This window comes from Platichthys flesus, chromosome 21, assembly GCF_949316205.1.
Source record: "Platichthys flesus chromosome 21, fPlaFle2.1, whole genome shotgun sequence".
Lineage (NCBI taxonomy): Eukaryota > Metazoa > Chordata > Actinopteri > Pleuronectiformes > Pleuronectidae > Platichthys > Platichthys flesus.
In genome coordinates, this window is record NC_084965.1 from 3,970,863 (window position 1) to 3,995,476 (window position 24,614).

The 24,614-nt window shown below is 44.9% G+C and overlaps 3 protein-coding genes across 7 annotated transcripts; 1 reads left to right on the top strand and 2 right to left on the bottom strand.

Moving 5' to 3' along the window:
• Positions 1 to 2,301: 2,301 nt before the first annotated feature.
• Positions 2,302 to 10,136, bottom strand: cdk13 (cyclin dependent kinase 13). Its single transcript, XM_062380109.1, has 14 exons — positions 8,096 to 10,136; positions 7,155 to 7,721; positions 6,886 to 7,044; positions 6,646 to 6,785; positions 6,363 to 6,533; positions 6,081 to 6,270; positions 5,907 to 5,963; positions 5,716 to 5,817; positions 5,523 to 5,600; positions 5,300 to 5,416; positions 5,085 to 5,216; positions 4,802 to 4,998; positions 4,113 to 4,613; positions 2,302 to 3,753 (listed from the first exon to the last, which is right to left on the bottom strand). Exons 1-14 carry the CDS (start codon positions 9,235 to 9,237, stop codon positions 3,059 to 3,061), a joined length of 4,248 nt encoding a protein of 1,415 aa, XP_062236093.1. The 5' UTR covers positions 9,238 to 10,136; the 3' UTR covers positions 2,302 to 3,058.
• A 582-nt stretch (positions 10,137 to 10,718) lies between these two features.
• On the bottom strand, positions 10,719 to 17,322 carry ralaa (v-ral simian leukemia viral oncogene homolog Aa (ras related)). The gene is made up of 5 exons (XM_062380116.1): positions 17,202 to 17,322; positions 14,898 to 15,137; positions 14,590 to 14,798; positions 14,096 to 14,270; positions 10,719 to 13,997 (listed from the first exon to the last, which is right to left on the bottom strand). Exons 2-5 carry the CDS (start codon positions 15,009 to 15,011, stop codon positions 13,875 to 13,877), a joined length of 621 nt encoding a protein of 206 aa, XP_062236100.1. The 5' UTR covers positions 15,012 to 15,137; positions 17,202 to 17,322; the 3' UTR covers positions 10,719 to 13,874.
• Positions 16,898 to 23,779, top strand: zgc:111976 (mediator of RNA polymerase II transcription subunit 1-like). 5 transcript variants are annotated; one of them, XM_062380110.1, is made up of 19 exons: positions 16,898 to 17,135; positions 17,562 to 17,607; positions 17,731 to 17,822; positions 19,013 to 19,132; positions 19,248 to 19,323; positions 19,408 to 19,462; positions 19,651 to 19,777; positions 19,857 to 19,885; positions 19,968 to 20,039; positions 20,133 to 20,207; positions 20,381 to 20,457; positions 20,537 to 20,596; positions 20,699 to 20,834; positions 20,949 to 21,073; positions 21,178 to 21,299; positions 21,582 to 21,780; positions 21,901 to 21,996; positions 22,080 to 22,182; positions 22,383 to 23,778. In XM_062380110.1, exons 3-19 carry the CDS (start codon positions 17,733 to 17,735, stop codon positions 22,741 to 22,743), a joined length of 1,923 nt encoding a protein of 640 aa, XP_062236094.1. In that variant the 5' UTR covers positions 16,898 to 17,135; positions 17,562 to 17,607; positions 17,731 to 17,732; the 3' UTR covers positions 22,744 to 23,778. The 5 variants fall into 5 exon arrangements, with proteins under 5 accessions (XP_062236094.1, XP_062236095.1, XP_062236097.1 ...); XM_062380111.1 differs by lacking the exon at positions 16,898 to 17,135 and having other exon boundaries at positions 17,306 to 17,607; positions 20,714 to 20,834; positions 22,383 to 23,779; XM_062380113.1 differs by lacking the exons at positions 16,898 to 17,135; positions 19,013 to 19,132 and having other exon boundaries at positions 17,306 to 17,607; positions 20,714 to 20,834; positions 22,383 to 23,776.
• The last annotated feature ends 835 nt before the right edge of the window (positions 23,780 to 24,614 follow it).

A 24,614-nucleotide genomic window follows, 5' to 3' on the forward strand; every position in this document is an offset into this window, starting at 1 on the left:
CAGTCGTGAGGTAACAAGCTCCGGTCTCTGATCAGCTCCCGCACGATGAAGCTTGTGGATCAAAGTGGAATTGGCCACGTTCCACGTTCAACAGGAGCAGGTGACCAGAGCTGAGGCTGCTCCTCAGGCCTGTGCCAGCTCCTCCACACGTGAGAGCCGCTGGAGGAGGAATGGATTCATTCCGTCAGCTCCATTCGTCAGACATCACTATTAATGTGCACGTCTCCATATTTATAGGCTGTGGTTCGGAGATGACAGGTATATCTCAGTCATAATTTTCAGTTTTGCACGGTTTATGAAATCCAGTTGATGGATTGTGATCCTGCTGATTTCCAACTTTCTTTCCAGCCCTTTAGCGCCACGCTGTGGATCAACCGGGTAGTGCAATCGGGTTGGATTGCCCAGCGACCCTTGTGCATGTGGCATTTCGCTGATTCTCTCCTGTTTCAGAGGCTTATGAAAATATATGAATTATTGAAAGCAACACTATGCAACTTCTTTATCTTTAAATATCAGTTTATATGAGTTTGATGGTTCAGTGAGTGTGAATATGGAGATGTTTTCCTCATTCACTCCCTGAACGTCTGTTCTACGTAGCTTTGGGTTCGAGTGGGTTCGATCTCCTGTGAGAAGTTTGGAACTCATCATTAGTCTCAGAATCAGCTCCAGCAGGTTGAAGAGTGAAGCTGAGCTGTAGATCAGTTAAAAACCAGAGTTTATCTCCAATACTCTTCAGGAAACTTTTGAAATATGAAGAATTCTAAACAGAGTTTGGTGGATGTGTCCATCTTCTGTGATGCGACATTGTCTTATCATAGAGGCTGGTGATTAGAATTAGTAAAGTTATAGGACTAAACTAATATTGTGAGTTTTAAGTCTTTATTCATCTAGTTACCACAAAGAAGAGTCTGTGTGCAGGTGAAAAGTTCAAAATCCATGTCAGGCCTCTGGATGTGTTTTCACAGCCCTGTTTAAATAACTGATAGTTTGGTTCAAATCTCTCCTTCACACCGTACCTGCCTCACCTCCTCCTTAAATCTGCCACGACTGTTGTTTCAATCAATCACACGCAGTGTAAATATGATGCCCGCCGGTCCCACTCAAGCTGCTGTAAATCTCCATCAATCCATCATCCACAGCGAATTAATCACAGACAAGGTGGCGTCGACGGTCTGTAGCTCCGCAGAACGGGGACCCCTCTGAAGATAATCACTTTTTCATTACCAGCAATGTGATGTGTGACGGATTCAGACGTGGATGTGACGGTTGAAGACCAAAGACTGATGTGTGGAGCTCCACTTCGGTTTGTGCATCTTTATAAATCCACCGCCTGATGCAGTTTGCTGGGTTGAAGGACAGAAAGGCCTCTCATGACTAATTAGATGGATAATATGAGTGAAGTGTTGATCTTTAAACACTGATTCAATTCAAACTGTTTTCCTTTCCAATCTTATTATGGATTCTTTGACATCAGACTCTCAGGGGGCTCTGATATTTACATGTGTCTAAATTGGTGCGGATCCAAATAAGCGAGCAACAGCATTTTAGAAACGCTTTAATTCAAACAGGAAATATTTAGAGTCATTTTTAAAGGGTAAAAGGTTAAATACAAATTACAGCAGGAGCCTTGAAGACTGATTGGTGATCTATGAGAAACTGTGTTGCTGGAAACATTCATTTATTGGATCGTGTTCTTTCTCCCTGACAGTTAAACTGCTGAATCCACATTAGACGTGTGCTTCCATCTCCCTTGAGACTCAGTGACGCCGGCCTGGCTGAGTCTTTATGCCCCAGCTAAAAATTACGTCTGTTTGCATTAAACTGACCAAACTCCAGGAGCCCCCCCCCCGTTCATGAATCATCTACGTTGGGTTAAGTGTTGAGATTTAATGCCGGTGAAGTCGCTGGCTGAGATCTGTTGTTACTGAGCAGTGGTCTTTAAATCGACTGTTTATCCAGCACTTCACCTCTCACAGTGCTTTATGGTACAAGTCGCAGTCACACACACATTTACACAGAGCTTATATACACACACGCAGTTACCATTCTAACACAGCTAGGAGTTAGGCATCTTGCCCGAAGACACTTTGGAGGAGCCAGGAATCGAACCGCCGACCCTCTAGTCAGTTGACGACCCACTCTACCTCTAGAACCACATTAGCCCCAGTTGTCTTTTTGGGTAATGCTCACAGAGCATGTGAAGTTTGACCTGATACTGCCATCTAGTGGTGTGAACTATGCCGTCGACATGTTCGATGACAAGGCAAACTTCAGGAGCAATCAATGAAATTAAAGACGATGATACATCCGGCATTTCTTTAATAAACATTTGCCAAAGGAGGAAGGAGGGGGGAAGGGGGAATCGTTTTAGTACAAAAAAAAAATGACTGTTTCCTTTTTGATCTCTGGATACGTTTGTGTGTTCTGCTCATGATTTGACAACAACTACTGGCAAAAAGGCAAGTGGAATTGAAAGTGAAAACAACCTTTCTCCATTAGGTCTGATTCGCTGCAGTAGTCCCAAGTGCTTGCAGTCTCTCTGGATCTAGCAGCCCCTCCCATCACCTGAGCCACCACCGCGTCAACGTAACAATGGTCATTAAGAGAGGACACTACGTTACTGGTCATATTCCTAATTGTTCAGGGAGAGCACAGGCTCCATTTCATAACTAAAATAGTTTCCGCCTACTTCAGTCAGTAGTGCAAAACATTAATACTAGTCTCCCCTGGAGTAATTACAGACAGGCCATGGTAGAGATTTAAAATTCACCCGCCTGATCTTAAATGTACACTCAAAAAAGGTAAAAGTTTAATTTAAAAGACAGCAGAATAGATTACAAAACAATATGAAAATGGTATGAGCAAGAAAAGCTCCTCGGGTGTCGTTCAGCTGTCCTCCTACAACGTACTCCACACTCCAGACTGAAGAGGAATACAATGCTTAACACAAACTTTAAGTTATTACAAACTGAGTGTGCATGTCCAGGTCTGGCCTGAGACAGAGTCATGGAGCCTTTTGTCCACAGTCACTAATCTGCCATTTCACATTTCCAGTCGTTCAGTACGGCAGTCCTCGTCCTCTGATAGTTGCTGTTGAGTTCACATGTGGGACGTAGCCATGGGGTAGTGGTGGAGCCCCGAGTTGAGAAGGGGAGCCCCAGGCTTGTCCCGGCACTGGGATGGGTGGAGGATGTACGCCGTCCTTTCTCGCCATGGCGTGGTTGTACATGTGGATGGCTCCGGGGTTGGGTTGACCCTCCACAGACAGGGGGCTGTGATTGTACTCGAAGCGGTGGTCAATGTCCCCGGTGAAGACCATGCTGCTGGGTCCGGTGGCTCTGCCACCTGGGGGGAAGGGGTTTGGGTGGGCTGGGGCTAGAACCCCCACAGCAGATGAGCCCCCGGCCTGGCCTTGTCCACTGAACACATCTCTCAGAGCATGAGGGGGCAGGCCCCCGCCCATCATGTGACCCATAAAGCTGTCCTCAAACCCTGCAGGCGTGAAGGATGGAGGTGGTGGGTGGCTGTACTCGCCCCCATATCCAGGTCCTTCTGTGGGAGGGAGAGGGGGGTAGTCCTGCTCTGGATGTCTCCCACCATCACCTCCACCTGCAGATGCGATGGGGGGAGCGTGGCTGATCTTGGGCTCAGGCGGAGGCTGCCTGTAGTCCAGGTCTGCATGTGGAGGTGGTTCTGGAGGCTCAGGTGGTCTCTGGTCCGGAGGCAGGATGGACATCCCACCAACCTCAGACACTAGAGAACAAAATTAGAATATCAGATATTGCAATGTAAATTCTTTGTTTTATTTTTCCTACCTCAAGCCTGCAATTGAATTTCTCTGATTCTTATAATAAATCATTTGGAAAAAGTCAATTTCCACAATAACTTAAACTGCCAGGATCCTTCTAGTGATTTGTTTTACTGGTTTCATTCTTACTTGACGTACTCCATCTGTCAACCATCTGCTTTCATTATACATGATTTCCTTCAGGTTTATGTGTCCAGACATCTGGATAAAAACTTCTTAAAATGGCTTCCAGAAGCCAGAGCAGAAGAAAAGTTGCACTTTGCATTCAGCTGTCTCACAGAACATGTTTAACAGATGAGGTTACCTGGAGAGACCGGGCTGGGCTCTGGAGGTTGTTTGACCTCTGGAGGTAGCGGAACTCCTCCCTGTGCAGCTCCTGCAGAGTTTGTGCTCTCTGCTCCTTCTCCGGCGTCCCCTGCCTCCTGCCTCTGAGACTGCTGGACTTTGAGGAGTTGAGTCAGCAGCATCGTCATGGCTGTCTGGGTGGCAGCCGAAGCCTCTCCTTCTTGAATGCCCGACGGTGCGTTCGTGGGGGGGGAAGGGGGCTTGGGCATTGGGGGTGTGCGGGGCACTCCTGCAGGAGCAGAGGGCTGGGGAGGCCTAACAGGTGTAGATTGAGCAGGAGGCTCTGCAGGGTCGGTGGGGCCCAGGGCTTTGGAGAGCTGCTGTAACGTCTCCTGGTTGACCTTTGTGCTCATGGACTGGACAAACTGGGCTGTGTTCACTGTGCTCTTGGGCTGGCCGAGGAAGTTTAGGAGGACCGCTAGTTGCTCCTGCGTCAACTGGGAGCTTGGACCCTTTGGATCTGTTAGAAAAAATAAATAAGGTTCATTCTTAACCTTTGGGACAAATACAGCAAATCCAGGGTTCAGTTCTTGAGCTTTTAATTTTAAGCAGGATTTGACAGAAAACTTTACTTCCCAAGCACCCTTCATACAGTTCAGTGAGACTCAAAGCTATAATAAGACAAATATAAATAATAGTCATACTCACCAAGCAGAGCAGAAGCAGCTGCAATCGGAGGTTTGATGCCGCTGGGAGGAGGGAAGCCCTGGGGGGTGTTGCTGCGGCTGTCGTCAAGGCCAAGCTCTTTGCGTGGCGCCTTAGGGGCCGCCAGCTCCTCCGGCATCTGCTTCTGTCGCCGGCGTTTCTTACTCCACAGCTCATGACAGTCCTGCCACAGTGGAAGGCTGCAGAAACGGAGATGTTAACATGGTGAGATCACGTGAAGCATTTTGTCGTCTTGGTTGTAGAATTAACATGAACAGAAACATACTCTGGTGGGGGCATCTTATCTGGGTCGACGTCCTTGAGGAACTCGCTGCCCAAAGCTTGTTCGGCCGTGCAGCGTCTGCTGGGGTCCAGGTTTAACATGTGGTCGAACAGATCCAGGGCAGACATCGGGATGCTGAACAACAGAAGCACAAGGTCACAGTCAGACGTGCTGCTGGAAGGCTCAAGCCGTAAATATGATCGTGCACAGTGACTTACAAAGCAAACTCCTCTCGTAGCCGTCGCCTGTACTGTTTCTTTGGTTTCATGGTGTTGAAGAAGGGAAGCTTTATTACATCGGGCCACACTGCAGGGCAGGGGCTGCCACATATCCGACTGGAAGAAGAAGAAACACGAAAATACAAGAAATGAACTGGTTACAGTAGAATAAAACAACGTTTGGACACCGCTTCAAATTTGACCAGTTTCACCGCAGACTTACCTGATAAGCTCCAACTGAGCGAGCTCCTGGTTCGCTTGGAAAATGGGCTTCTTTGTGAACAGTTCTCCCAGAATGCATCTGTGACAGACAAAACCAGATAACTTGTGATTATGAGAACAAAACCCTATGACACTGTGACGGAGATAAGCGAGTCCTATATGTAAACTGAAGTCCTTATCAGTTCTGTTCTTACCCGCAGCTCCAAACATCAATGGCAGGCGTGTACCTCTCTTCTCCCAGGAGCAGCTCTGGGGGTCGGTACCATAGTGTGATCACTTTGTTTGTGTACGGTCGACTGAAAAGGAGAATATTGTTTATCATTAATTCACATACAAGGAAAAGAAAGTTTGATGGGTGCATCTAACAAGAATATGAGAGGCTCACCTTTCTTCAGAGTTATACAGCCGAGCGAGACCAAAGTCTGCAAGCTTTATTTGACCTCTGATTAGGGAGAGAGCAGAAAAAACACCGGTCAAATCCAGCTGAAAAACACGCTTGAAAATATAACAAAGCTGAGAAAGGATGTTCACTGAGTTTAATGAGATCGCAAAGACCTACTTGTTGTTGAGCAGAATATTAGAGCACTTGATGTCTCTGTGCAGGAAGTTCTTCTTGTGGCAGTAATCGAGACCCTCCAGCAACTGTCTCATGAAAGACTTGATGTGGCTCTCATTGAAATGAACCAGGCCAGACTCAAGCAACCCCATCAGGTCATGGTCCATGTATTCGAAAACAAGATAGAAAGCCCCTGAGGTGGAAGGGAAAAAAAGATTTAGTCATTAAAAGAGCCCACATAGAAATCTGTTATGTGGCAGAATCCGGTACTAGACAGAAGTTTACCTTTATCATTTTTGAAATCCAGAGCGTCCTCCTTGTCTGTGACGATCTCCTTCATGTTTATGATGCTCTTGTGGTTGAGTTGTCGCAGAATTTTAATCTCTCTGATGGCCGTGATTGGGAAGCCCTCTTTCTCATTGTCCAGTCGAACTTTCTTCAAAGCCACCATCTCAGCTGTAACACAGAGGAAAGAACGGCCCTTCAATTGTAGATCATGACAGATTCTCAACTTGCAATTTACACAAAACTTTCGTTAAACAGTTTGTTGAAGTTTCAACACACTTACCAGTGTCTTTGTCTTTAGCTTTGTACACCTGCCCATAGGTGCCTTCCCCTGTGATTCCAATGATCTCAAACTTGTCCACACAGCGTTTGCCCCAATCTATCTCTGTCTCCTTAATCTCACCGTATCTTGGGCCGCAAATTCTGTGAAGTTCAGGAACATACATGAAGCAGTGAATACAGGAGCATAGGAAAAGCTGATCGAGCACTAAGCTGATCGAGCACTAAATGCAACCTAACATACTTAGGCCTTCTGCGAAGCGTTAGAGACTTTTTGTCATCGAATGGGCTGTGAGGGGAGGACGTGCCCCCGGGAAGTTCAGGGGGGAGCGGCAGGTCGGTCAGAAGTGGGCGAGCCCTTCTATCCGATCGTTTTTTCCCTGAGAGCAAGCTGTCCTTAAAGCTGATAAAGAGGGAATAAAGAAGAAAGAGTGATTAGGTCTGCACACTCAGGTTTAAAACGTCATACAGATTCAAGGTCAATCAACCTAACACACAAACATACATACATACCCTTCTCCTTTGACCATATGCTCAAGAACCGCTGGGGGCAATGGTAGTGACGACAGAGTAGAGATCAGTGGACCTGGGGCTCGTTCCTTGTCTTTGCTCTGTCCAGGTGCTGGTGCTTTCCTCTTGTCCCGATGTACAGAGTCATCCTTCCCCTTTCCTTCTCTGTCCCTGCTGGTCTGGAGGTCGCTGGTCTTCTTTGTTGGCCTGTCAGAGGGAGACGGCGGCTGGGTAGTCGTTGGCGTCCTGGGGCCTTTCTCTGGTGGAGGTGGAGAGGGAGGGCGGCCCTTCCTGGCAGCGTGATTCAACTTCGGACTCGGTTGATGAGCAGATGAGGGAACCTTGGTTGGTGTAGAAGTGTTGCTGGAGTTCTTGGCTTTGGCAGCAGCTACGGCAGCTTTAACCTTCTTCTGCTTACTGAGTTCAGCAGCGAGACTGTTTTTAAAGGTGAGCGTGCTTGGCGACAGGCTGGAGGGGCGACTGCGGGATCGGGAGTGGCGGTGGCGGCTGTGGGAACGTGAATGCCTGTTGGATGAATATGGACTTCTGCTACGTGACCGTGCAGATCGCCTGGGGAAAAAAAGACATGGACATCACAAACCAGTCTACATGATTGACCTATCTAGTTTATTTTAAAGTTTAGAGTGTTATAAATATAACCAGTTATTCTTGCCAGTTAAGTAAGTTGTTATCTCACTTAATGGACTGGATTGTCAATGGCTTTGGGAGTTGCATAGATAGAATAACAAATATTAAAAGAAGACAATACAATGTAAATTATAATTATCGTTCTGTCCATTATACAACAATTTAAATTTAAACTACTGCTTCACAGGAATGACACTCAGCCAGTCGTCCCGTATATAAGAACGTCTGTTGAATGTGGCCGAGCCAAGAAGTCACCAAACCAGAAGAACACAAACAACAAACTTTGAAGAACTCACCTGACATCTGGACTTGGGCTCCTGGACTTCCTGTACGGACTTCTTGATCTCCTGCGGTTTCCATAAGGACTTGAACCAAACTCTCCTTGTTCATACGGACTGTGTCGGCCATAACTTGGTGACCTTCGCCAGGTCGCTGGGCTCGCGGGGGATCGCTTCTTTTTGTTGCTGGAGTATGAACTGGGTGACTTCTGTATCCCATAAGCCCCATACGCATCTGAGTCCCGGTTGTAATATGTTGAACTGGGAGAGGGTCTCTTGCTCCCATAAGTTGGACTTCTTCTAGATGTCGGCTGATTGTAACCACTAGGAGACTGGTAGCTATACGGGTTGGACGTCCCATAGGGACTTTCAGTTTTCAAACCAGGACTTCTCCTGTACGCCCTGAGGTCTTCTCGGTCATCTCTGTAAGATTGTGGAGCTTCTCTGTAGGCAGACGGCGGCTCTTTATCGGATCTTGTTTTACTTCTGTGCCTCTTTGAATCCTTTTTCTCTGCGGACTGTGAGGGCTGAGTTGTGGATGTCCTTTTACCGTTTCTGTCACTGCTCCTCGTTGTGTCTCTGGGGTTCTTGGAGCTGCTGAGGCCAGCTCCACTCCGAGCCTTGGAGGAGTCTCTCTCCCGGCTCGGGCGCTCTTTTTTCCTCCCTGACTCCTTCTCCTGCTGCTTGCTCCTCTCGGATGCTCCTCTCGTCGGTTCGTCCTTGCTGAGAGTCACTGCCTCCCGGTTTCTCCTCGCCTTACTCCTGCTCGGGGAAGCCGGTCCGTTGGACTCACCGAGGTCGCTGAGTCGGTCAACGGAGAGCCGGTCTGCGCGGGGGTCAAGTTTGGGAGAGGGGCTCCCGGAGAACCGCTCAGACTGGGAGCTCACGTCATCGTACTCCACCAGTGTCCGTAGGTCAACCTCTTTGTCGAAAGTGCTTTTCCGGTCGTTGCCCTCTGTCGTACCGGTGCTGGACGGGTCTCTCCCCTTGCCCTGCCGGCGTTTCTTTCTCCTGGAAGCCGACGAGCGCCTCTTCTCACGGTGTTTGTCCCGCTGAGGAGCACCGCTCCCCGGCTTGCTCCGCCTGTCTTGACGGTTAGCATTTCTCTGCGCGGAGGGGCTCCGTCCCCGACCCTCCCGGAGCACGTCCGAGTTAGGCATCAGTCTCCAAAAATATAAATGTCACGTGGAGAATAATCCTTAAATTAAGTACTTGCTCCTAAACTATGTCTCTCGTTGAGTCGCGGAACAAAACATTGGGCTAGCTCCGTTACAGGCTAGTTAGCTGGAGCTACAGCTATTTCACAATTAAGACAGCCAGCCAGCTAGCTTAGTCACAGGCTTATCATTAGCATTACAAAGCTAGCAGGGGCTAGGGTCCAAATAAAGTGAGTAACTCCGGACGTTAATTACCGGCTCTCGGTGACGACAGGTCCCGTCACACGCAGTCCACAATACGAAGCTTACTTATGGAGCCAGTCGACACTCAGCCATTGTGCTCCAGGACGGACAGCTCCCAGTTACGCTAGCTAATGCTAGTCGGTTTAGCCAGCTAGCCTCCACTAGCTGTGTCCAGCAACACATTCCAATCCGCGGTGAAAGCGCAGAGCTGCTGCACGTTTAGGATCCGTTTGCCGTGAAGTGTCGCGGTGCATGAACGCCGGTGAATCCGTCCACGGTCCGGAGTTAGCGGGGGAGGAACTAACTCCTGCTCTCAAACTTCTGGTCGCCTTCCATCACACTGAGCAACGAGGAAGTGGACAACACGCGAGTTGAAGCCGCCGCCGCTAGCCCCGCTAGCGACCTAGCGCCGTTAGCTTTCTTTTCTCCTTGCGTTGGAGTTCAGGGCAACTACAACAACGTCACTCAAAAACACGTCCGCCTCCCCGCGCGTCCTGCCGAGTCTCCGCCCGCTGTGACAAGCGCCTAGTCCGGGAGCAGCGCTCGTGTCTCCGCGTGGAACCGCTCGACTATCGCCGGAGTTTATTCCCACAAATGAAAAGTGTGTTCGCAGGGAAGCTAACAGCGCAGCTCGCAGGCCCGCACCGCTTTACAACTACAAGTCCCGTGAGTGCCTGGGAGCCAATCACACGCGGGTGCGTCAAAGGCGCCGGGTCTACGTCACTGCCAAGGGAAACCCCTTCCTCCTAAACACCAGTTACACCACGTTATGGTTTATTACATATATCATAGATTGTATGTGTGGTTTATTAAATTAACAAAATATTTAGAAATTAATGTTTGTGCTTCAAGTTTTACTGATGTTTACAAGGAACCGAATTAGATCTTTGTTTTTGTTTAAGGATGTGCTGATGTTGATTTTCTTTTAGAAAAATAGCCAAATTAAACCTTTATTTTGAAATAGTAATTTGGTTTCTTTTCTACATAAAGTTGATGTCAACATCAATTTTAAGCTTTATGTGAAAGATGTCTTGATACATCTTAGTTGTATATACCCAAAATCATTCAGAGTACCTTGTATATGGAAAACAAAGACTGTGTAGATGTCTGTGAAAACATATCATAGTGCGACAAAGTCATTTTATCAACGTCATGTTCTGCATTTAAGTAACTAATGAAAATAACAGTGCAATGATTCAGGACAAATCTTCACACAAAAAAAATTAGAGACGTATGAAAAATATTATTAGTAATATCCACTTTATTTGCCATTTCCAAATAACTCACAAAAACTGAATTGAAATGTAAGCGTCACCTCTTGCATTCACAGACAGGCTACATTAGTGGTTATGTTTAAAATAAGGAAACATGAAGGAAACATTTCACCGATGGCATACGAACAACCATCCAATCAAAAATACATAGATATCCATTTATTTTTAACTCCAAGGGCATTTATATAAAAAGGCAAAAACAAGTTGTTTGAACACCCGGTCGGCCAATCTGCTCGTAGCTTTCGCACAAACATCTGTTTCAGGATCCAGTTGAAAATATTTGGGCCATCAAGTCTATTAAAGTATTCATGAAGAGAAAAGAATAAAGAAGAATGATCGATCAGGTTTGCTTTTGAAAGAAAAGCAATAAAACGGATGAGATGCGGTTAAAGCCAACGTTGGAGTAAGCGAGCACTATGGTGGTTACTTTGAGTAAAGTAGCTTCTTAACGATGTAGACACACAGCACTTACATGTAATGGGCTTAAGCTCAGGAAGGTACGTCACAACAGGCTGCGATGCTGACATTGTGAGTTTGTTTTTTGTGCCTGTTACATTAACTATCAGGGGTGTTTCAGTCATATGTACTGGAGGTTAGCCCTTACAATATCTTAAACGACTTTCCCAACATTCTGGTGCCACGGGTTCCTCATATTTTGGGCTCAAGTTGGTCTCACGTATCCAGTCTCACCCTCTAAAACCCTTTTAACGGTGTGCTTTTCAGTAAGTATGAAACCCCACAGACATTCCTGCACATCTCCATCTTTTTATACAACTAACACACAGACATATATTATAAAAACAAAGCCTTCAATCTTTAGTGTTAGACTCTTTAGCGTTCATCTATTACCTCAGGAAATCATTTGAAACAGTTTTCTGCTTCACATTCTTCTGCACGCGTCACAACCCTGTTTGTCGGGTTTGTTCGTCAGCAGGATTACACAACTGAACAGATTTCTATAAAACTCAATGAAGGGGATGGAACATGGGTCAAAAAGGACTCAGAACATTTTGGGGCAGATCCATATTGAACCTTGTGAGAAAAGGCATATGTAGGGGCCTGATATGCATGCGTGTGTGCAGTTTGGTGCAGCTCTGCCGAGAGCCATTCGACTTCTAAGCTGTGGTCACACCTAACAGCATTCAAGTGCTTCTACTGCACCCAGTCTCACTAAAAGCAGTTTGCAGACAATGATCTTCTCTTTATCCACTTTGAAATGACAATATTTTTTTGCATAGACTCTAGTGTTGGGCATCCTACTGGTTGCCAAAGTCATTAAATGAAAATGTACAGCTCTTGCTGCCAGCTATGAACACACACAACACAAAAACACACACATTCTACTCTTGCGTTAATGACCCTGAAATGGATCAGAGTGAAATGCGGAGGGAAATCAAAATCTGAAAAGTTGTTGGACTTAGTTACTTAAAATAAGTCAGAAGAAAATAAAAGTATGGCTCAGTCATAAAAGGAAATAAAAGAATTAAGGGGCAGATTTCAGGGTGTGATTTGGTCTCTGTAATTTAAATGTAAAATCTACATTGTGTTCTCATTTGGGAAATTCTTACACTGCACTTATCTTCACCTTCTTCTATACGAGCAAGAACATCAGGATGTCACAACAGCATTGCAACACAGGGGAGACTTGCGCAAAATGTAATAAAATGTAAACAAAACAGAGCTTCGATAAACTCTGCACATCATCGGCAGCCTAAGATTTACAGGCAAACAGGATGAGCATGTTGGGATTAATCACATTCACAATGGACAGAGAGGCAACAGTGATGCACTGTACATGAATTACTAAAGCCCTCGCAAAATCACATTTCTTTCCCCGGCCACTTTCACCTGTCGTCAATCGTCTGATTCTCAAAGATGTTAGTTTTTTTGCAGAAACACTGCAATGCTTACTTCTGATGCTCTCCACAGCAAGCTGTCAATCGCTTCAATTAAAAAGTGGTCACTTGTTTCTACTATCTAGTTTATTTCTTTGGTGACTGAAAGGACATGTACCACTTTCCTTCCATCAACCCTGCATTCTGTTTTGACATTAATTTATTCCCACTTTAGTCCCAATTACAATAAATACATTTAGATTAAAGTCGGAGCCAGGAAGCTGGAAAAAGAAATCTTAACGTGTCTGGGGAGCCACTTCTTTTCACGAACACGTGTTAAAGACGGCCTGTTAAAGGATGTAGTGTTATGGAATCAAAGTTTATATGAGCACCAGGGATTCCGTAAATGAGAAGAAAGGCGATGAAAGCCATCAGCCACGTGAGGTAAAACATTTTGAAATGTTAGAATCAAAGAAATTTCAAGTGTTGTAAAATCCCTCACAGATTGTAGGGTTACGATCGATTATGTTTGTGCATCTTGATAAGACTCAAAGTGACTGGAGAAGGGGGGGGGGGGGGAGCAGGGAAACGTTAGTGCGCTTGTTTTACATTGGTTGATAAGAAAGAAAAACTTTGACTTATAAAAAATAAGTGTTGGCAACTAAACCACAGAGTAAAACTGAAGTGTGAAAACCACAAATGGGAACGGCATCAACTTTCAGAAATGATCTTTCAATTAAAATGCTTCTGGGATTTCCCAGTGCAATGTACATTTCCTAAGTGGCACTTGAACTTCGGTTCACACTTCCTACCAGAGACTGTGGACTACTCATATGAAGTGGGCATTTCCAGTAGATTTCCAGTTGTATTTCTCCCTCATTTAAACCTCAGCTCTGTCACTTTTAATTTAATCTTTCCACTTGAACCCACACTGCACAGCTGTCTGAATATATTACACACATCAAACCTTACAATGAAAGGTTGTGTAACATTTCAGGGCCAAGCCTCCTGTCAAACGTAGGCCTAAATTAAAACACCATCCATTTACAACACTCTGTTATGCGGTCAGAGTAAGAGAGAGAGAGTACATAAGTTATTTGGAGTGTCAGCACATAAAAAGTTAGAGCTATAAGTGGTGTATGATGTGCCACCTTACTACTCCCTGACACACGGTCAGATGTCCTGTTAGCCAGGAACGGAAAGTCATGGTCAGGTATGGGCACAAAGTAAATGTAAAAGTCTGAGAAATGTGTATGTACACAAGCAGTGACCCTGCTCTCTGTTACCACTATAAAATACAGCATCTCTCTCGAATTCTCTTGGCCAAACTTTTACTTTTCTTCTTCCCGTTCTTCTCTTTGCTGTCCTCCATTTTCCTGGCCCGGACCTCTCTCATCAGGTCAAAGAACACCTATAAAAAACAAAAGGAAAGGGCTCATATTTCACTGCTGCGAATGAAACAAGTCAAGTTTTGCCAAGTCAAGTCTTATCTTTGCTGATCGGACTAACCTTGTCAACATTGGCACGGGTTTTGGCAGAAGTCTCCACGTAGCACACGCCCCACTGCTCGGCACGTGCCTTCGCCTCTTCTGCGCTAACCTGCCGTCGGTCGTCCAAGTCGGATTTGTTACCAACCAAGAGAAAGGGCACGTTCTCGTCCTCTTTCACTCTCAGGATCTGCTCTCTGTAAAACAGGAAATGCCATGCAGCCGTGAATTATGCAAATAAACAAACAACTGACTTGCAGCCTCATGTGTGTCACAGAAGGAAAGGTTCCAGGTTTCACCAGGTTGAGTCAGCAGTAAGCAAAAACTACTGGAGAGATTTCCACGCAACTTGGACGAATTGGACATGGGACAAGAAAGAGCCCAGGAAATTTAGGAATAAATCCAGGAATGTATTTCACTTAAATTAAGATTGCGAGATATGGTATTTTTGGGCATTATCACAAATTCCCCAGGGATATATTCTGGTATGTTGATGAAAACAAAAATCAGCAGTACCTGAAATCTACTGTTGCTGCGAATGATTCCAGTTCCGTGATGGAAAATACACAGAGGAAACCCTCGCCGCTGCGGAAGTAGTTATCCCTGATGGCTGCGTAGTCCTCTTGTCCAGCTGTGTCCAGGATGTCAATCTGTACCTCCTCTCCATCCAGCACCACTTTCTTCCTGTAGCTGTCGGCTTTGGTCGGCTCGTAGTCTTCAACAAACTAGGAGGCAGAGGAGAAAGGGATCATTACACAACTAAGATTGTAACCTCAAAAACCGTGACGAATTTTAGCTGGACAGCTGTGGTTTAAGTTGCTCACCTCATCATACATGAACTGGAGGGTTAGGGCTGATTTCCCCACTCCTCCGCTGCCCACCATAATCACTTTGTGGAGGGCTAGAGAGTTCTGCCCCTTCGGCTTAGCAGCTGCCATGGCTCTGTGTTTGGAGAGGTCTGACTGTGGAAGGGAGAGAGCTCAAGGTGGAGGGAAGGATTGTGAAATGAAGAGGGGGGAAATCAGTCTGGACGGCCGCTGCAACAAAGAGCTGAATGATAAGTCCTGGGGAGACAGAAAAAGGAAAAGAGAGAAAATATTCACAACCTGTTTCATCATCACCTCCTGGGCTTCGAGATCCCAGGTCTGCAGTTAGAATGCACAGTCATCACTGGGTCTCAAAGCAATAAATCCCAAAGCAATACAATTTTTAATCAGGAGAAACAATGTAGTGCAGGGGATGGTTCTCTGGGCCTTTTTTATGACCAATGCTGAAGGATAATGATACAATTTAAACTGCTTTATAATCTGTATTTTCCATTATCATTCCATCCCTGCAGAATCATTCCTACATGTCCCTAAGGCTGCTTTAAGACAAGCAATGAAGTCCGGACATTTTCCGGAGGGGCCGTATGTGAAAAACGAAATCTCAGAGTCAATGGCACTCAACGTTTTCTGGAATGTTTCACAACAGTCCCCTAATAAAATGTGCAAATCCTTGTGAGAATGCAGCAAGAAAATGTGTGGAACATTCACCGTGAGCAAGTGGGCGTACCAACACATGTGATGGACACGGATAAACGTAGAAGACAAAGATGTCAGCTTGGAAAGAAGATGAGATTCAACAGCTTTAAGTGATAAAGGTCTTACACAGTGTTGATGTGCTGGAAACAGAAACACAATTATACGTCATGTCCCGTCTTCTGCTGATCTTCTGCTGTAATAGTGGTGAACACTCTCCCTCTCCTTTGTTCTAAGATGGCGAATAGGTCCCAGAATTAGATTCCATTAAAGGAAAAACTACCAAAACAATACATTTCTGGTACCATCAGAAAATGCATGATCAACCTCAAAGATCCACAAATACCAGATCAAAGCCTTTTTTGCAGCCACATTCGGTGCAACAACAAATAAATATGCAAGGTGTGTGACATCTTTTGAGGAAACCTGATAAGATGGAACAGATTAGCAATCCAAAACTACACTTTCCTCCAAGCTGAAGGGGAACCTGTGGAGGCCGTTTAGCAAAGAAATAAACCCTTTTCTTGCTGGTTTGCCAACCTCTTGTTCATAAAATCTGACATGTGCCACATGGATCTAGTGATCCAGACATTAACATGATGTCCAGACATGTGGGTGCTCATGTATTTCTACAATCACAAATGGAGGTTCGCAGTTAACAGGGTCTGGACACTGAAAGTCAATGTTATGATGTAGCACTGAAGTAATGTTCTTTTAATTTCACCATTGAAATGTCCAGTATGTACGACTCTTAATATATAATAGAATCAGATTCAGGTTTCATTGCAAAGCAAGTTTACACATAGAAGTAGATTTCCTGTTGTGTATTTGTGCAACTATAGATATACACAAGTAAATACTATAAGCACCAGGGGAGGGCTAAAAGCTGGATTGTACAAAGTATGTAACAGTATGTTCACACCCATATTTATCCATGTGTGACAAGTGCACTTATTCTACAAATATTGTTTTCTATACTAAGTTGCATGATTGAGATAATAAAATAACATCTATGTCAATAACAGGAATTTAGTAGAACATAAACTGTCATCATCATCATCACAACCTTTGAACACAGTCATCAGCGGATCGTTATCTGGCAACTCGCTGCTAACTGATGCTAATCAAGCACAACGTCGAGGTAGCAGTGAGATGGTGAACAGACATAAAACATAAAACATAAATATCAAGGCACAACCTTTTAATAACCACCCGTTAGCCGCTGGTTTGACAGGTTAGCTACCCAGGGCGCTGCAAGCTAACGAGCTAACTAACCCACCGGGCAGGTTTAGCATCTGCGGAAGTTCCCCGTGAAGGAAGCGGCTCTGAAGACTCGTTAAATATAAATACATGAAACCCACTTGGTCCACGGCAGGAGACTCAGCTCAGCTCCTTGTTAGCTAGCCGGCTAGCTGGGGTGCACACACACAGACACACACCCAAACACACACATATGCATACACATACGCATAAGCGTGAAAACGAGATAACAAGCAGCTAATCACAACTAAACGATGCGGACGTGACCCAACAACAACATATGTGAGTGTGTGTCTGTCTGTATGAGTGTGTGTGTGTCTGTCTGTGTGTGTGAGTAGCATCACGTACCGGTATATGTGACCGCGTTCACCTCCACGAAGCGTCTGACGAGGGCTGAACCGCGGCGGCGAACTGGGGAGACTCCGGCTAGCTGCTCGTTAGCTCCCGGTTAGCTCCCGTGCTACCTCCGTTAGCAGCGGACTGGGCAGCCCCGCACGTCCTGAGGGCTCGGATCCGGTCGGTGGCAACGCCCGCCCGCATGGGAGAACCGCACCTTGGCTGTCTGTGTGAATGCATCATGGCTTTTTATTAATATTATTTAAACTCGGCGGCAGATTATAGTTAGAATCGTCTCTGCACAAAACAATAGAGATTACGAGCAGATTGTGCAGGAAGATAATTGATTAATTGGTTAATCTGCCTTTTAAGTGTTGTCACGTTTGTTCAGGTGGAGGCTCTGTAAAGACGAGGCCAGGTAATGTTGATCCATCATAAACACAGAAGTGATTGTTTGGTTTAATTTGAACACATGTTCTCCCACAGTCAAATTGTCCCTTAATTAAAGAAATGAGTGTTAAACAATGTTTGTTTTCTACAGAGATGAAAGGAAAGTCCATGATTTCTAAACTGCGCTTGAAGTTTGCAGGGAAGTCCTGGAATGACACTTTCCAGCTGGTTCGAAGATGCATGGTGAGACAAACATTTCACTCGTGGGCTCTAATACCTCACTCGTATCATTTAGAGATCACCCCAAGTCCTCATCTGCACGATTATATCCTCCCTAATCTGGAGGAGAAAGTGATAATCCCAGTTACTGGACTGGTTCCTGGGTGACTTCAGTGATGTGATGATGTGCTGTGAGTCAGGAACTGGTGTGTGAGTGTGTGGTGAATGAGATCATCTGTCCTGGAACACACACTTCTTTGTCGTTTGATCAGCAGTCAATTCACTTCTTGTCAACCTCATGACACATACACGTGCAGGAAACCTGTAGAAACTAGAAACCAGGCAAAGTTACTTGACTGGTTTGAAGTCTCATTAATGAAATTAAGCTTATTTATGGCTTAATTTGTGGCCTCTTGTTTAGAATGGCATTTATTATTTGTTGGTTTCAGTCTCCTCCTTTTTACAATATTGACATGAAGCTCCACTGGTTCTCTGTCAAGGGGATTGTTTGTCATTCGGTTTATGCAAAACCTTCCTAGATTTCCATGAAACTTGAGACAAGGGCCAACAGAGAACCCATTAAATTCTAATTTTTTCCCCACTTTCTTTCCCCTCACATCCAATTTGAGTGTGGTTTTGAGTTTTCTCTTTTCAGAATCATAATTTCTGCATATTTATATTATTTTCTTGTTTGTATTGTTATATATTTGGCCGATAATTGTATTCTACTAGATCGGGCACAAGAGTCCCCTTAGGGAGAAAAAACAGTTATATTTCTCAGGAGATTGGGGGCTCTTGTGACATTTTTAGAAGTGCTCGATTGCATTTAATGGCTGAAGAGTCCAAACATGCAAAGCTTCACAGATTCCAGTGTGTTTCCACCCAACCGAAAGTCTGCCATTTGTTCTTGTAACTTGTTACGTGTGTGCTGAGGCTGTGGAAGAGAGGGTGGGTCAGTGTTTTTTAGAATTGTCTTGGGTGGAGCCGCAGTGTAGATAATACTTTTGGAGTAAAACCAGGTGGAGCTTGGCAGAGGTCAGTCTCTGGAGTCTGGTAAAGACACTTGAATATTTGATGCACTGAGGAGATGTGGTTCAAAGGTTTAATGCATCTTTTTGTGTTTCCTGCCTGAAGCATGTGGTGTCTCTCTCTATAAAGTCTTGATTATACTATGTAAAGTGGCCCTGTATAAATAACGCTGAATGCTGTTGTAGGACTGGTTTAGCCTCGAACTCGTCACTGAGGGCAGTGCTCGTCGTATTGGGACATGGACATCGCCGCCTCCAGTGCAAAGCATCCAAATGTCAACACTCCCCTTTGCTACCATGCAGCTTGTGTGTAACGTCATGGCGGGATGGGACCAAAGTCTGTTTACACAAGCATCACATTGACGCACAACTGGTCCATTGTTGTTGTTGTTTTTCTCTTCTTGCCTTTGTCCCCTCATAGGAGAAAACCAGAGATGAATCCAAACCCTGTGAGCCGCTGGTTCGATCGCTGGAGCGGCTCCAGGATGAGTTTAATGGTAAACAAACAGAACACTGATGATGTTTTGGTGCCAATATTTCACTTTACCTGAGAGTCACTCAGGCTCTGTGTGTGTTTTCAGTGTCATCTATGAATACCATGAGGCACCGTCTGGAAATAATAGCCAAACAACAAGGGTAAAAATCTGACGCATTGTTATTTTGCTTATTCGCGACATTAAAACCATTTAATCGCTCAGGACACGAAGCCCAACAGAATGAATCACCACGTGTGGCTGCAGAGGGCGCTGTTGCTCAGTAGAACTGACTTGGAGGTCAGCTACAGATTTCATTTATTGTCTTCCATACTCCTGCTTCTTGTCTAGAATGGGCTTCCACATCACTGACAACACGTGCTACCTCACAGCCGACTTATTCTACCTGGAGGTGGTGTTGGTGGCGTGTGGGGGAGTGGAGGAGGTGAAGGTGGCCCCTCAGGGAGCACCCCCTGCTGTAAGTACTGTGTCCAACAAGCAATTAACATCACTCCCCCTGTTACTCTGTGGGTTAATTAAAGGCAATTGTTTTACAGTCCAGTGAGTCTCTCCTGCAGCTGCTGAGGTAAGAGGCAGAGCGACGGTACATTTCAGTCTTGTCTCTAAACTACAGAGATTAATTTGACACAAGCTATTTAAATTTAAAGGTCAAAGAACTTTGCTGAATTCTCCATGAAGTTATCGAGCCTCTTCACCCAGTACAACATCCCAGGAGACAGGTACGGCGGTACGCACTCATCAAACATTTCTATTCTGCATCATTTGTGAGCCTCTTGCCACCAAATCTAACTCTGTATTTATTTTTCCTCCAGTGAAACCAAATTAAAACTTTTCGCATCTCTTCAACACCTCGGGAAGGACTTGCAGCAATTATCACATCTGCCAAGGTGAGCAACGTGAAACACTAATGCTTTAAAAACTTGTTCTGCAAATAAGAGCTCTTACTCTGATGGAGGTTTTTGGAAGTTGAGTGTTTTCTCATAAACTTGATGAAGGGTTGAGAAATAATTCGTCAAATTGATCGATAACAAAGCGTAATCATTCGTTTTTCTGTTGTAAGGACACAGAAGGACTGTGACCCCCAGATGGACATGGTTAACAATGGAAGGATCGGGTGTCTAATAGCCGGAAAAGATGGTACAGATGAAAACTATAGAAGTTATCAACACATACGGTATTTACTTATTTCTTCATATTATATATTTCCTCGCTCTAGATTCCCCCCTGACCATCGAGTTCTTCATGACCCCGACTGACTTGAAGAAATCAGATTCACGTAAGATGCCAAACAAAGTAAAATTGTTACCTATAGACTTGAGGCCCCTTCCTATGTGAGAAGCTTTAAAAGGCTTTTAACAATCATATTTCCCTATTAAAGCTCTTGTTTTTAAAGAAGCAACAGATCCCAGGTCAGCTGTCCATGTCGCCCAGGTGACTGTGGGTGTCAGCGACCTCGCTCACAAGCTTCAGATGGCGTCTGTGATCCCGCAGCCTCCACAGCTGGATCCGCAGGGGTAACGTGTCACCGCTTCACCTCCCGCTCGTCAGGATTACTGTTGGTTTCCCGTCCCACAGTGCACGTGAATGTCACTGTCAGTAGTGTTAATGTAGTGAAATGCCTGTGGCAGCTACCCGGTGTTCCTGCCGCTGGTTGAGGGACCACATGAGACGCTGCCGGCCTGCTTCCTCCTCAAGCTGCAGCCGCCCGTACCAGTGGTGACATCTTTTGTGAAGAAGCTGATCCAAATCACAGGTGAGGGATCTTTATTTGAACATGTGATATTAGGCTTATAGAAGAAGCAGCTCTCATGCACACCCCCCCCTTCTCTCCTCTTCTTCCTCTGTGATATTTCATAGACGTGACTGTGGCAGATGTTGACCTGCAGTGGGCACCATTACCCCAGCATCTGATGAGAGGTTCAGCGAGTGCAAACCACCATGGAGAGACGTTAGATGAGCAGGATACTGTTTTTACAGTGGTATGTAGTTTTTGTTTGAGAGATCCACACACTTTTGTGAAGTTAAATGATGACACAAGACTTGGATGTAAAACGTGACACAATAGAATGTAACTCAGTAGAGCTCAAAGCTCCAACAAGGCCCAACAGTCCCCTTAGATTCAAACAAGCCAAACAGAATTTACTCAAATTCATAGATCTCCATCGAACATAGGATTTTAGATATTAAAAAATACACTGTGCAGTTTAAAAGTAAAATGTGTGATTCTGTGAAGATGGTAAGGGATCAGTGCTTTTTTTCAGCCTCTTCCTGGTGGTGTGATGCACAGTTATATTGTCCCTGGAGCTGCATGGCAGGCGCCCGCACAGAGAGCGACACTGATGGACAGTGTTCCCTTCACCCACCCCGCCCACGTCCCGGCTGCACTGGAGCTGCTGCGTCATCAGTGTGTGATCAACGCCCTGCTGAGGAGCTGCGTCACGTCTCAGAGCGCCCGTCCAGGTAGGAGGAGCTTAACATCCTGAGGCTGCAGGTACATGTGGAGACGTCGTCCTTGCGCAGTGAGCAGCAAACTTAGTTTTTCCAGTCACGTCATGTTTCATTGTTGAATCTTGTTGTCAGGTTCGGTTTGTGACCTGCGCTTCGAAGTCCTTCCCGAGTCTGACACCAGCTTTTCTGTGACTTTCCACCCGCCCGGCACGGACTCCCTGGCTGTTTGTGAGCATTTACCACTATGAGTCATAACTGTGTAATGAAAGTTCAAACAAATGGCAAAGATGAAATCAAAGTTCTCTCCACAGTGCTGGTGAACGTGTGTGACTCTCATCAGATCAGCTGCAGGTTGTTTGGAGCAGGACCATGTGATCTCTCCATGGATGAACACGTCTCCACTGTAATGACGAGGTACGTCTAACCTTCCCTCCCTCTACAGTTTGAAGAACAGACTGTAAATAAACATGGAGGTGACCTTTTTTCTGGGAAGTTGAGCTTTAACGGTAGAAAGTGAAGAAATGTCCTTCTTTATTCACAGTCTATGATTAACACAAATCATTTTATTTATCTGATGATCCTTTATCTGATATCTCTGTGTGTTTTTGACTCAGGTGCTTGTCCGTTCCTGTGACCCTGAGCTCATTATACTCTCAGCTCGGGGAACGCCCCTCTGCCTCGCTTTCTCCCGCCCGCCCGGCCGCCACAGAGGCTGCAAATGACCACTCATCTCCCTCGAGTGCCGCTGTGACGGAGGCCAACGGCACCGTGACGGAGTCCCAGGGTGCAGCTGTGGCAGGGGACAGCTCCAGTGTTTCTGGCTCCGCCTGCTATGCCATGTCTGTCGCCAACGATGAGCTTCTCCCTGAAATAAACACGAGTCCTGCTGCCAACCTTTACACGTTCAGTGCCGAGGATGTGGACGTGTTTTCACAGTGGATGAGCAGTAACGGCGAACTGTCAAAGCTCAGCTGAAACTGTCAGCGACGTCCAAAGTGTTTTATAATTTGTGATTATACATATTTTTGGATTTGATTTAATGTTTTTGCTAAGCAGCTGTAAGGTGGGCACGTCAACTCCAAAAACCAAATCATGGTAACTTCTATTGGTCTGTTTGTAATTTGCACCTTCTCTGGTATGATCTCCTGAATCTCCTGCAAAGAGCTGAAGTGTTTCTAAAGATGCATTCCAGTGTGGCAGAGATTACTGCCTGTAAAGGTTTGAGGTTTGGCATTTGACCTCCCTCAGACAGCCAAGATCCCGGTTGTGAGCCAATCAGACATTGTGGAAAATAAAGCACATTTTACACTCTTCACGGTAGAAGTCAGCGCTCTGCTTGTTAGGATTAAAAAGTAGAGAGGTGGAGATTGTTTGTGTCGATGTGGATACAAAGTCTGGAATTGTATTCTAGCCCTGAAGCATTTAAATAAAGTTTTGCACGATAAAGAAATGACGTCTGGAGTGAATGTGTGGGAGCTGAAAACCTCAGTGGAATGAAAACCTCCACGGTAACAAATCTCCTGATTACTGCTGAGCAAAATTCTGCTTTTCCTGGGTGTCGGCCAAGACGGCTACCGATATAATATAACACAAATACCACCTGTCTGTATACCATCAAATATTTAGACATCTGAGGCAGTAAAGCAAACATGTGCCCATATAAAGCTCCATCATAGGGAAGAAGAAAAGTTGCATCGACTCCTGTGTGTCTCATACCGGGTCAGAATAGAACTTTTATCACTGTTGAACCTACAGATCTGTTGTCTGTGTCGATCACAAAGGAATTTAACACGTATCCAGGATTTAAAGGATTTAAAGTCGACTGTCAACAGCTGACAACTGCTTTTGTCCAGCGCTCGCATCGACGTATCCAATGACCTGTATGACGTCTAATTATAGAAACATTCCAGCCAGTGTGGTTAAACTCCTCATCTGTCACAGAGCCTTTATCCTTAGAATACGAGAGAGCTTATGTGTCTGTGAGCGGATTGGTGAAGGACGAGTCTGGATAAAGATAACTGTGATGACTTAACCGGTTAAATATTAATGAGGTATAATGGTTAAAAAACTGAATTGTTATTGACTTGGCTTCCATTCTGAGCTGTAGACTGACAGCTGAAGAATAAAAAAGATAAAAAAAAATAATGATTTCTCTCCTTTTGTCTCATCAAGCCAAAACAGCTGCTATCAGGGACATGGAAACAAACAATAGTCTCTGATTGAACCTGTATGTTACATTTAGAAATTGAATTAATTCACACAGAGACAGAGTCTGAGATGTAACCTGTGTTTACACCCTTCATGAGGAGTAAGAGAGAGAGAGAGAGAGAAGGAACATGAGGGGTTCACTTTAGTATCACCATGAGCCTTTTTGTGTGGATGTGTTCTGAGAAGTATTAATACACATCACATTATTCATTTCACATTTAAAGTATATATACACGTGTCAAATACTACTTCATCAAGCTATGTGTATACTTTATGCTCTCTCTATAGCATAAAGTATACACTTTATGCTCTCTCTCTATATATATATATTACCTATTTTATATCTATGAATGTACAGTATTATTTCATATTTCTTTTGTATTCTCTTTTGTAAATGGAGTATCGGCTCCACATTATAATAGTCTGTGTAATATTGTATGTAGCTTATATGTAAAATAAAATTGTTGTTATTATATCTGTCTCAGTGAAACACGTTTGAACCTAAAGAATAAAAGGTTTATTATGAAACTATTTGTATGTTTGTGTATTCATAGAACAGTGAGTCAGTGTGTTGTGTAGTGATGTGTAGTGATTGTGTGTCTGTGGCACAGTCTCTTTCTTATCTTTTTTTAACCCTC